At 29.7% G+C, this 12,269-nt stretch overlaps 1 protein-coding gene across 9 annotated transcripts in view; it reads left to right on the forward strand.

The window, feature by feature from the left end:
* The window catches only part of LOC142222327 (CUB and sushi domain-containing protein 3), an 839,952-nt gene that overhangs the window by 683,592 nt on the left and 144,091 nt on the right, over positions 1 to 12,269 (forward strand). For all 9 annotated transcript variants that reach the window (XR_012718306.1, XR_012718304.1, XR_012718305.1 and 6 more), the window contains one exon: positions 800 to 1,017. Coding sequence is in view for 6 of the 9 variants with exons in the window: in XM_075292417.1 (XP_075148532.1) it covers positions 800 to 1,017 (218 nt within the window). In the remaining 3 variants the exon portion in view is untranslated. The remainder of the gene's footprint in view (positions 1 to 799; positions 1,018 to 12,269) is intronic.

The following is a 12,269-nucleotide window of genomic DNA, read 5'->3' on the forward strand; positions in this document are numbered from 1 at the left end:
TGGGAGAAGGTTTTACGACGGCCCACACCATTACCATCGGCGGTGTTTGAGTTCTGGTGGCCAATCGTAGGCAGACAATGAAGCCGCCGAGTCGAGCCGCTGATTTCAGTCGCCAAATATGTCGACTCATATTCAATGATCGGGTTGACTTGCCTTTCTTGGCAAGTAAACCCTATCCCTATATCTAAAAACATTATTCCCGAAGTGTTTTCAACTCTTATTCGCACTTAGGCACTCTCAAAAATCAACTTCAACCGTATTATACGACTCAATGGTGAGTCACTAAAATTCCATTCCATTGATATCCTGCCTATAACTATTCAACGAGATGGTTCAATCCACTGATTTGTTTCTGGGGGATTCTGCTAGCTCAACACTAACACCTCTTACTGTAGGGGCCCTAGTGTCCTAGTTAACAAATTCACAATAGAGTCTCCTTAATAAATTTTCTACCAAAATGTCAAGAAAGATAATTAAAAAATGTTCTTTTCAGAGAAAAATAGTTTTTGATATTTTTGAGAAATCTTTATAGTAACTATAACATTTTTCCAGTGTATTGCACATTTTAAAATATTGCTTGCATTAATTCATATTGCTAACAAAAGCTACCTTAGAGTATGTCCATGATACTTATTTATAGTTTCTTAAAGCACACTTTAAGGCTAAAAGCTTTTGTTTATATTTGTCTAAATAGAAGAAAAAAAACAATTATTACAAAAATATTTTTTTTTATTTTTGATTATTCTTTTTGCAATTTTCTAAATTCTATCAAAAATCTTTTTTTTTTACAATTATTCAGCTGCCCATTCGATTATGTTAAAGTTTACGATGGTCCCGACAATTCATCAGCATTAATTGGTACATATTGCGGACAACAAAGAAATTTAGTTTTATATTCGAGCGAATCGAGCCTCTTTGTTCATTTTTTTACATTATCGCGTACTGCAAATACCCAAAATCGAGGTTTTAAAGGAATTTATGAATTTAGTGAAAGTTTTGTTAAATTAGATTTTATACGTAAGTAATTTTATATAGACTTAATAATCGTTACTATCACTATTCTAATTGTTATGATTTTGGCATCACTTTTCAGAACAGTGATGTCAATACTATTTTTATTGATTACTTTTACACATGTTATCATTTTTCTAAATCATCATTTTCATGCATGTATCACAATTCAATTAGTTGATCACTTTCAATATATTTTATTTAAATACAGTGAAACTTCTCAAATCTGAATATTCTAAAAAGTAAAAACATCTCACATTTGGTGAGATATTAAAATTAACCTCTCATAAGTGGACACCTCCCAATTGTGGACAAAATTTAATGACATGGTTTTTAAGAAGTTTCACTGTACTATTGTAATTTTTAATTGTGAAAACGCTTCCATCACGAACTTAACATTAAAAATCACCAGTGACATTATTAAAGTTAATTATTAATTAATTCAATAATAGATTTGAAGATTTGTTAATTTAAAAATGTATTGAAATTCAATTACATTTTTAATTGAAATTTTTGTGTTGATTAATTTGTACGCAGAAAATAGGAAAATTTCTTCTTTAGATTTTTTGGAGCTTTTTTGATTCGATCTTACCATAATTAACCCGGAAGTGGTGCAAAATTGACGCAGAAGCAATGAATTTAACATGGGCTTGACATAGGACGGAAGTTCTCCATTTCAACAGCCGTTGCACTGAATTTGCATCACTTCTTTAGGTGTGATCCGAATTCAATGTTTTGGATGTAGATTAAAAAATTCTGTGATATTGTGTCAAATAAATAATTTTTATAATTTTTTATAATTTTTAATGGAAACGTTTGATCTCAAATATTTTCAAAAATTCACAATTTTTTCAGATTGGATTTAGCATTTTTGTCGACAAAATTTAAATGATTTGTACCATTTGAAACAAAAAAAATTAAAATTATCCATTAAAAGTATGAAAAATCCTAGTTATAAAAAATTGAACTAAAAGAACATCCTGGGTAGCTAAAATAAAGAACATCATTGGGAGTGCGTCTGCTGAAAGTGCTTTTAAAGTTGTGTCTTTGGAAGAACTTCCAAAATTTTTTGCTGGTTAGTCTACTAGATCATCGAAATATCGCTTAATAGAAGAAATATCAATATCAGAATACAAGAAAAAAAATAATTGAAAATTTTTAACAAAATTATTTTAATTATTTCGTTTTATATATTTTTTATATTCCTCTCTAAATAAACCCAATTGTACTAAGACTAGTTTTTGTGATTATAAAAAAAAATGCAGGGGACGTGAAAATAAAAATATGATAAAATCCCTAAAATTTTTGAGAAAAATCCCTGATTCCGAAACACACTGACACGAAAAACGAAATTTTAATAGTCCATTCTTGCAAACAAGTAATTTTATTAGAAAAAAAACTTTTCCGAAAAGCTATTTACGAGTTATCTACAATAAAAATTTTTGGGTTTCGCGAATTCGTAAATCAGAACATGCACTGAAAACAAAACATGCCCGGTTCCAAAGATTTCGTCTTTACCCTAATGATTTTGGTATTGATTCCGAGCCAAAGAAGCGGAGAATTCAAGTAAGGATACTTTTAAGACGCAATTCTTTTTAATTTTAGGTTTTGCGTACTTGATTCTAGCAAGCAAATTTTAATTTTTCGTGTTTTCAACTTGTTTTCTTTGTATGCTATCAACGTCCTATACAAACGTGTTAACAACAACATAAATTTTCAAATTCAGACTCGCTATGTTTCAAGTCAAAAACGTCTTTAAAATAAAGTTTTGAACACTTTTTTGCTTTGTAGTCAAGATACAAAAAGGCAAACAAATTTAAAGACAATTTCATTAATTTTAAAGAATTTTTCTGAATTATTAAAGTCAAGTTGACCTTAGTCCAAAAATACTTTCTTTCATGTTATGATACCCATTTTTAGGTCGAATCACTTAATTATAAGGACAAAACGACTTCATTGAAAAGTTTATCGACTTTTGGGGAAAGGGAAACATCTTTAACAGGTTGGCTGATAAGTCCCCGGTCTGACACATATATGGCGTCGCTAGTATTAAATGCATGTTATTTTTATATAGTAGCAACCTTCAAATAATTCGTGTCAAATTTTGACGTCTGTACGTTAATTAGTTTGTGAGATAGAGCGTCTTTTGTGAAGCAACTTTTGTTATTGTGAAAAAAAAATGGAAGAAAAGGAATTTCGTGTTTTGATAAAATACTGTTTTCTGAAGGGAAAAAATACGGTGGACGCAAAAACTTGGCTTGATAATGAGTTTCCGGACTCTGTCCCAGGGAAATCAACAATAATTGATTGGTATGAAAAATTCAAATGAGCACGGAGGACGGTGAACGCAGTAGACGCCCGAAACAGGTGGTTACCGACGAAAACGTCAAAAAAATCCACAAAATGATTTTGAATGACCGTAAAATGAAGTTGATCGATATAGCAGAGGCCTTAAATATATCAAAGGAACATGTTGGTCATATCATTCATCAATATTTGAATATGCGGAAGCTCTGTGCAAAATGGGTACCGCGCGAGCTCACATTTGACCAAAAACAACAACGTGTTGATGATTCTGAGCGGTGTTTGCAGCTGTTAACTCGTAATACACCCGAGTTTTTCCCTCGATATGTGACAATGGATGAAACATGGCTCCATCACTACACTCCTGAGTCCAATCGACAGTCGGCTGAGTGGACAGCGACTGGAGAACCGTCTCCGAAGCGTGGAAAGACTCAAAAGTCCGCTGGCAAAGTAATGGCCTTTGTTTTTTGGGATGCGCATGGAATAATTTTTATCGATTATCTTGAGAAGGGAAAAACCATCAACAGTGACTATTATATGGCGTTATTGGAGCGTTTGAAGGTCGAAATCGAGGCAAAACGGCCCCATATGAAGAAGAAACAAGTAAGAAAAGTCTAAAGTGGGGCGGGGCCGACTATATTATACCCTGCACCACTTTGTAGATCTAAATTTTCGATACCATATCACATCCGTCAAATATGTTGGGGGCTATATAGAAAGGTTTGTCCCAAATACATACATTTAAATATCACTCGATCTGAACAGAATTTGATAGACTTCTACAAAATCTATAGACTCAAAATTTAAATGCACTAGGGTGGAACACAATTTTAGTAAAAAAATATGGGAAACGTTTAAATCTGAAGCAATTTTAAGGAAACTTCGAAAAAGTTTATTTATGATTTATCGCTCGATATACATGTATTAGAAGTTTAGGAAAATTAGAGTCATTTTTACAACTTTTCGACTAAGCAGTGGCGATTTTACAAGGAAAATGTTGGTATTTTGACCATTTTTGTCGAAATCAGAAAAACATATATATGGGAGCTATATCTAAATCTGAACCGATTTCAACCAAATTTGGCACGCATAGCAACAATGCTTATTCTACTCCCTGTACAAAATTTCAACTAAATCGGAGTAAAAAATTGGCCTCTGTGGTCATATGAGTGTAAATCGGGCGAAAGATATATATGGGAGCTATATCTAAATCTGAACCGATTTCAACCAAATTTGGCACGCATAGCTACAATGCTAATTCTACTCCCTGTGCAAAATTTCAACTAAATCGGAGCAAAAAATTGGTCTCTATGGTCAAATGAGTGTAAATCGGCCGAAAGCTATATATGGGAGCTATATCTAAATCTGAACTGATTTCAACCAAATTTGGCACACATAGCTACAATGCTAATTCTACTCCCTGTGCAAAATTTCAACCAAATTTGGGTAAAACTCTGGCTTCTGGGACCGTATTAGTCCATATCGGGCGAAAGATATATATGGGAGCTATATCTAAATCTGAACCGATTTCAATAAAATTTGACTACAGTACTAATTGTTCTTCTTGTGCAAAATTTTAAGCAAATTAGGTTAAAACTCTGTCTTCTGGGGCCATATAAGTCCATATCGGGCGAAATATATATATGGGAGCTATATCTAAATCTGAACCGATTTCTTTCAAAATCAATAGGGATCTATTCTGAGCCAAAACATATACTTGTGCCAAATTTGAAGTCGATTGGACTAAAACTGCGACCTAAAATGTGTTCACGGACAGACGGACATCGCTATATCGACTCAAGAGCCCACCCTGAGCATTTTTGCCAAAGACACCATGTGTCTATCTCGTCTCCTTCTGGGTGTTGCAAACATATGCACTAACTTATAATACCCTGTTCCACAGTGTGTGTTCAAAGAAGTAGGAAAAATAAAATGTTAATTTTGTAATAACAAGCAACAACCACCAACTTAATTCAATATCGCTCCCTGTTAAATAGCGCTCCAAGCTACTAAACACATATATGTTTATAGGCTATTTCTAAATTAATATATGTTTGCATCCAAGCATATTATATTTACAAACATTTTATGTCCCAAACATAATATGTTCTAACATATTAACATATATGTCCCAAACATGTTATGCTAGTTTATGAACATTATATGCTTGCACTCAAAAATATTGTGTTTAAAAATTTGTGTTCCAAACATATAATGTTTATAGCCAAACATTTGAAAAACAGTCTTTTTCATCCGTGTATTTTGAGACAAAACCGAAGGAGTACTACCAAATGGTATCAAAAAATTGGAAGGTCGTTATAATCGTTGTATCGCTCTTGAAGGGAACTATGTTGAATAATAAAAACGAATTTTGACAAAAAAAATGTATTTTTCTTTGTTAGACCGGGGACTTATCAGCCAACCTGTTATATCAGAGAAATGCGTCTTCTATGCTAGGCAAAATTCGCATTCGTTTTTTAAGGACATGAAATCTTTGGTCTTACGACAATATTTTTTTCAGTATGGGAGATTCTTTGATGTACGTGAAACTGCTCGAATGCGAATTAATCACGACGTTGACTTTTAGCACACTGATAATTGATAATAATCAACATTATTATTTTAAAAGATCACACTAACATACCTAATTTTAACAATAGGCCAATTAGAAATAGGCAAACAATAGGCAATTAACAATTAGGCAATCAATTATATAACACTTTTTTTTAAATATTGATATACCTTACAATGCATACTAACGTGATAATTTAAATTATATTTAAATTTTAATTATGTTTTATTACACTATAACAACATTCGCATGACCTCGACTGCATGATATAAACCATATTATGTTTTTTTTTTTATTCCATTATATAATATAGTTTTCTCATTTGAATCACCACTATATGGGTTTTTGCTAAAACTATGTACATATAACCAACATTGTATAAAGATTTTTAATTGTGATTTTTTGAGTTTTCAGCTCCTGTTGGAAAAAAAATTTTGATTTGCATTTTATAGCTTTCTGTATGTGTTTGTTATGATTGAGTTCACAATGAACCCACCACTACTACCTTCGAGCGAGGAATTTTGATGCATTCATATCAATTTCCATATCTATTATACACAGGTCAACAAATAGAAATTGGCATAATTTATTTATGAATTGAAATGTTGATGTATACTTAAATTAAAATATAAAATTCAAAATATTTTGACAAAAGGTTAAGGAAATTTAAATATTTAATTTAAAAAACACTGATGAAACACAAAAAATATATTTTTCTGAGAACACTGGCAGGAAAAACTTCGTTACATCGACGAAATGTGTTATTAAAATTTTGGAAACGAAATAAATTTGTAAACAGTGTTGCCAATATTGAGAAATTTTCCACAAATTACGGATATTTTTTGGGTGGGTTGGTATGAAATATTTTAGTTGGGGATATGGTAAGATATTTCCATAAATTTCGGGGTTTTTTTTTTAATTGCTTCAATGTAATAAATCTATTACAACTAAGGTTCAGATGAAATTGTTTGTTGTTTTTACATTATTAAGTAAAGTAGAAAGTCGGGCGGGGCCGACTATATCATACCCTAAACCACCATTACAGAATTAGTAATCATAAGCATTTGTGGGGTAACATATAGGTCTGGGAGATAAACCGCAGTTGCATATTTAAGAAAATTAAGGGGTACATGTCTATGGGTGCTTTGTGTCAATCTGACTATAGCTCATAGTTAATGTTGCCACGGAAAATGTTCGGTTTACCCTACAAGGACAAAAAAGTTCCCTACTTTCCCATACATTCCCAAACAATTTTCCCTGCTACATTTTTCGTTAAATTTAAAAAATTTTACAAAACCAAAATGGTTCTAAGTACTTTATTATCTTAAAACATGAATATGCAACGTATATAACTTAGAATATAAATTTGTATTACCACCACGGTTGCCACAGTTTGTACAATTCTACCCAAATTAGTAATCTTTTTTGTTAAATCTCTATAAAAATAAAATTTTGGAAAAAGTTTCTATACACAAATTTTTGTGAGAAATTTTTCTATAGAAATAAAATTTTGACAATAAATTCTATAGAAATAAAATTTTGAGAAAATGTTTTGTAGAAATAATATTTTGAAAAAAAAAATTTCTATAGAAATACAATTTTGACAAAATGTTCTATAGAAATAAAATGTTGACAAAATTCTCTACAGGAATAAAGTTTACCACACATTGTTAAAGATCAAGCCTTGCCGGCTTCTAATTTCCTCCTCTAGAGCCACCACAATGTAAAAATTATTACAAATTGTGTTGAGGGAAAATGTCCTACATTGTGGCCCTACGTCCCTACAAGACGCTAAATATTAGAAAACCCCTACATATAGAGAATTTCCCCTACTTCTAGCAACACTGGATGTGTTGATATTGCGCCTACGGAGTTAGTATGCCACTAATATTGAGCCCATTATTAAAAAAGAGAAAATCGTTAAATTAGTGTGTGTAATAAATACAAATTTGTAAAAATCGAGCAATATTCTTATGAAAGAGCTACAAGTTCGTATAAGTACGATCGGCTGGCTAGTACATCAAAATTTGAAATTTGAGTAACATTGGTTAATAAATAAGAGTACTATGGCCAAATTTGGGAAAATCGAGCGATGCATATATATGAAAGCTATATCTAAATCTGAACCAATTTGCATAATATTTTGCGGGTTTGATTAATACCACAAAAGGTTACCTTGTGCAAGTTTTGAGCAAGATCAGTTAAGAAATGAGGCCTGTATGGTCAAACATAAGGTTATTAGGGGCGAATTTTTCAAAATCGGGTGATACATATATGGGAGCTATATCTACATCTGAACCGATTTCGATGAAATTTTGCACATATAGTTAGTACTATAGAGGACTGGATCTAGCCAACTTTTAGTAAGATCGGTTAATAAATAAGGGTTCTATGGCCAAATTTGGGATAATCGGGCTATACATATATATGGGAGCTATATCTAAATCTGAACCGATTTCGATGATTTTTTGCACATATAGTTAGTGCTATAGAAGACTACATTTAGCCATATTTGGGTAAGATCGGTTGATAAATAAGGGTTTTATGGCCAAATTTAGACAAATCGGGCGGTACATATATATGGGAGCTATAGCTACATCTGAACCGATTTCGATGATTTTTTGCACATATAGTTAGTGCTATAGAAGATTATATTTAGCCAACTTTGAGTAAGATCGGTTGATAAATAAAGGTTTTGTGGCCAAATTTGGGAAAATCGGGTGATACATATATATGAGAGCTATATCTAAATCTGAACCGATTTGGATAAAATTTTGCAGACTTGAAGAGCGATGGAAAAGATTACCTTTTGCCAAATTTGGTGACGATCCGTTTGAAAACAAACGCGCAACGTGACCCCATTTGTTGAAATCGGGCGATACATATATATGGGAGCTATATCTAAATTTGATCCGATTTCTTCCAAATTCAATAGCTTTCGTCCTTGTGCCCAAAAAACTCCCTGTACCAAATTTCATCAAAATCGGTTAATAATTGCGACCAGAATCCTGTGAACAACAAATACATGGACAGGCGGACACCAAGCGCTAGATCGACTCGGGAGATGATTCTGAGTCGATCGGTATATATTTTATGGGGTCTAAAATCAATATTTCTGGTAGGCACATTTTTTGGCCGATCAAACTTATTATACCCTGACCACTATGTGGTTTAGGGTATAAAAAGAAGACATTCCACGACATACATGGAACTAGCAACGGATAAAGGATTTTATTTTGGGGTCCCAAGATCTACTTTATACACTCAAAAAAAAAGTGAACCCTCTTTTATATTTCACTAAAGCTGATTTAATTCTATTTTAGTTCATGGAATTATTACGTTTTAATAAAGTTTCCATGACGTTAATATTTTTTTGCGTACGTTAGTTAATAAAACTGAAATAGAGGAAAAAAATTATACACAAATGAAGTATAAAGATTAACTAAATTCGGGTCTCCCAGAATTTCAGAATTCAGAATTTCAGTTCAGAATTCCTTAAAATTTGTAAAATTTACCAGTAATTTGCCCATCATGAACTTCGTATGGTACTAAAGACATTTTTGCAATTTTTAACTACAATTTTTTTCTTCAAACTTCGAAATTTTCTTTAACAAGTGAAAAAAAATTAATTATGTCTAATAAATTTTCTTGAATTTATCGAAAATTATTTACTTAGTTTTGTTAAATCGGCGTGAAATCCGCGTTTCTATTACAGTTTAGTTAAAATTTTCTAAAATTAATATATTTTTTCTAAAACTAACTAAAATTTTCTTTCCTGGTGGGTTCACTGTTTTTTCAGTGCAGTTTTACTCAGCTTGACTAAGACATTTTTCTCAACTATTGACTATGAAAATTTACCTCCATATTGATCGATCACCCAATTTTATTACTTGAGCATTTAGAAGTAAATTTTCGTTCATACATACCTGGTGACGGGACCACGGTTGCCACTCGATGCAAAATAATTTACCAAAATTTGAAGAAAATGTTTCCAAACAACTATCAAATAATAAAAATCGTATTTTGCTGATTTTGATTGCTATACAAAAATTTATTCCAATAGAAAATTTTGTCAAAATTTGTTTCTGTAGGAAATTTTGTCAATTTTGTTGTAGGAAATTTTGTCAAAACCTTATTTCTATAGAAAATTTTGTCAAAATTTGATTTTTTATAGAAAATTTTGTCCAAATTTTATTTCTAAGGAAAATTTTTGTCAAAATTTTATTTCTATAGAAGATTTTGTCAAAATTTTATTTCTATAGAAGATTTTGTTAAAATTTTATTTCTATAGAAAATTTTTTCAAAAATTTATTTCTATAAAAAAATTTTTTCACAAAAATTTCTATAGCAATAAAATGTTGACAAAATTTTCTATAGCAATAAAATTTTGACAAAATCTTTTATAGAAATAAAATTTTAACAAAATTTTCTATAGCAATAAAAATTTTAAATTTTATTTTGTCAAAATTTTATTTCTACAGAAGATTTTGTTAAAATTTTATTTCTATAGAAAATTTTGTCAAATTTTGATTTCTATAGAAAATTTTGTCAAAATTTTTTTCTTTAGAAAATTTTGGCAAAATTTTGTTTCTATAGAAAATTTTTTCAAAAATGTATTTCTATAAAAAAATTTTTCACAAAAATTTCTATAGCAATAAAATTTTGACAAAATTTCCTATAGCAATAAAATTTTGACAAAATCTTCTATAGAAATAACATTTTAACAAAATTTTCTATAGCAATCAAATTTTTACAAAAATTTCGATAGAAATAAAATTTTAACAAAACATCCTATAGAAATAAAATTTTGACAAAATTTTCTATAGCAATAAAATGTTGACAACATTTTCTATAGGAATAAAATTTAGAACATTTTTCTATAGAAATGAAATTTTTACTTTTTCTATAACGATAAGAAATTTTAATTTTGACAAATTTTCTGTAGAAATAAAATTTTGACAAAATTTTCTATAGAAATAAAATTTTGACAAAATTTTCTATAGAAATAAAATTTTGACAAAATTTTCTATAGAAATAAAATTTTTACAAAATTTTCTATAGAAATACAATTTTGACAAATTTTGCCAAAATTTTATTTCTATAGAAAATTTTGTCAAAATTTTATTTCTATAGAAGATTTTGTCAAAATTTTATTTCTATAGAAGATTTTGTTAAAATTTTATTTCTATAGAAAATTTTATGAAATGTTGATTTCTATAGGAAATTTTGTCAAAATTTTTTTCTTTAGAAAATTTTGGCAAAATTTTCTTTCTATAGAAAATTTTTTCAAAAATTTATTTCTATAAAAAATTTTGTCAAAATTTTATTTCTATAGAATTTTTGTTAAAATTTTATTTTTAAAAATTTTTAATTTTTTTTTTTTAATTTTATTTCTATAGAAAATTTTGTCAAAATTTTATTTCTATAGAAAATTTTGTCCAAATTTGATTTCTATAGAAAATTTTGTCCAAATTTGATTTCTATAGAAAATGTTGTCAAAATTTTTTTCTTTAGAAAATTTTGGCAAAGTTTTGTTTCTATAGAAAAAATTTTCAAAAATTATTTCTATAGAAACTTTTGGTGGAGAGGATTAGAAATTTTTTTTCAACATTTTATTTCTATAGAAAATTTTGTCAAAATTTTGTTACTATAGAAAATTATGTCAAAATGTTATTCCTGTAGAAAATTTTGTCATCAGTTTATTATTATAGAAAATTTTGTTTAAAAAATTTGTCAACATTTTATTTCTAGAGAAAATTTGTGAAGTACCTCTTAGGTGGAGAGGAATATTTTGCAAAATCTATCAAAACATCCAGAATTCTACCAATCTACCAAACAGCAAGTACAATCCCATCTATGCTCTATTATATTAGGAGGTGGATGTTTATCTGGGGATCCATTGACCATTAAGATTTCTAAAAATAAATTTCGTGTTGTTGCATTACTGTGTAACAAAACGAAATAAAAATAAGATTAAGGGACTTGTAGTTATAAGAAAAGATGATGTACAGTGGGAGAAAAAATGATTCAATTTGTAAGAGGAAAATTCCCAAATGTTTTCTCCATAAGAAGTTAGCATAAAGAGCCCAAAATTGAGTTATCTCTCCCAGCCAGATCTATACTAAAGGCTGTGGAAAGATTCATTCGCCCGAATCGAAACATGTACAGTCCAGGCGTATATAGATTTGTATCTGGCGTTTTCTTTTCAATGACTTTATTAATCATGTTCCTTAATCTAAATCTGTCCATAAAGCTCGATTAATAATTGTAAAATTAGATATAATGAATTTGGACGTTAATTACCTGTTTCGGTATCAGGCTAACATGAAATATAATAGAAATAAATTTTTTACAAAAATTTCTAAAGCAATAAAATTTTGAC

This window comes from Haematobia irritans, chromosome 1 (assembly GCF_050003625.1).
Source record: "Haematobia irritans isolate KBUSLIRL chromosome 1, ASM5000362v1, whole genome shotgun sequence".
In the NCBI taxonomy this organism is placed as follows: Eukaryota; Metazoa; Arthropoda; class Insecta; order Diptera; family Muscidae; genus Haematobia; species Haematobia irritans.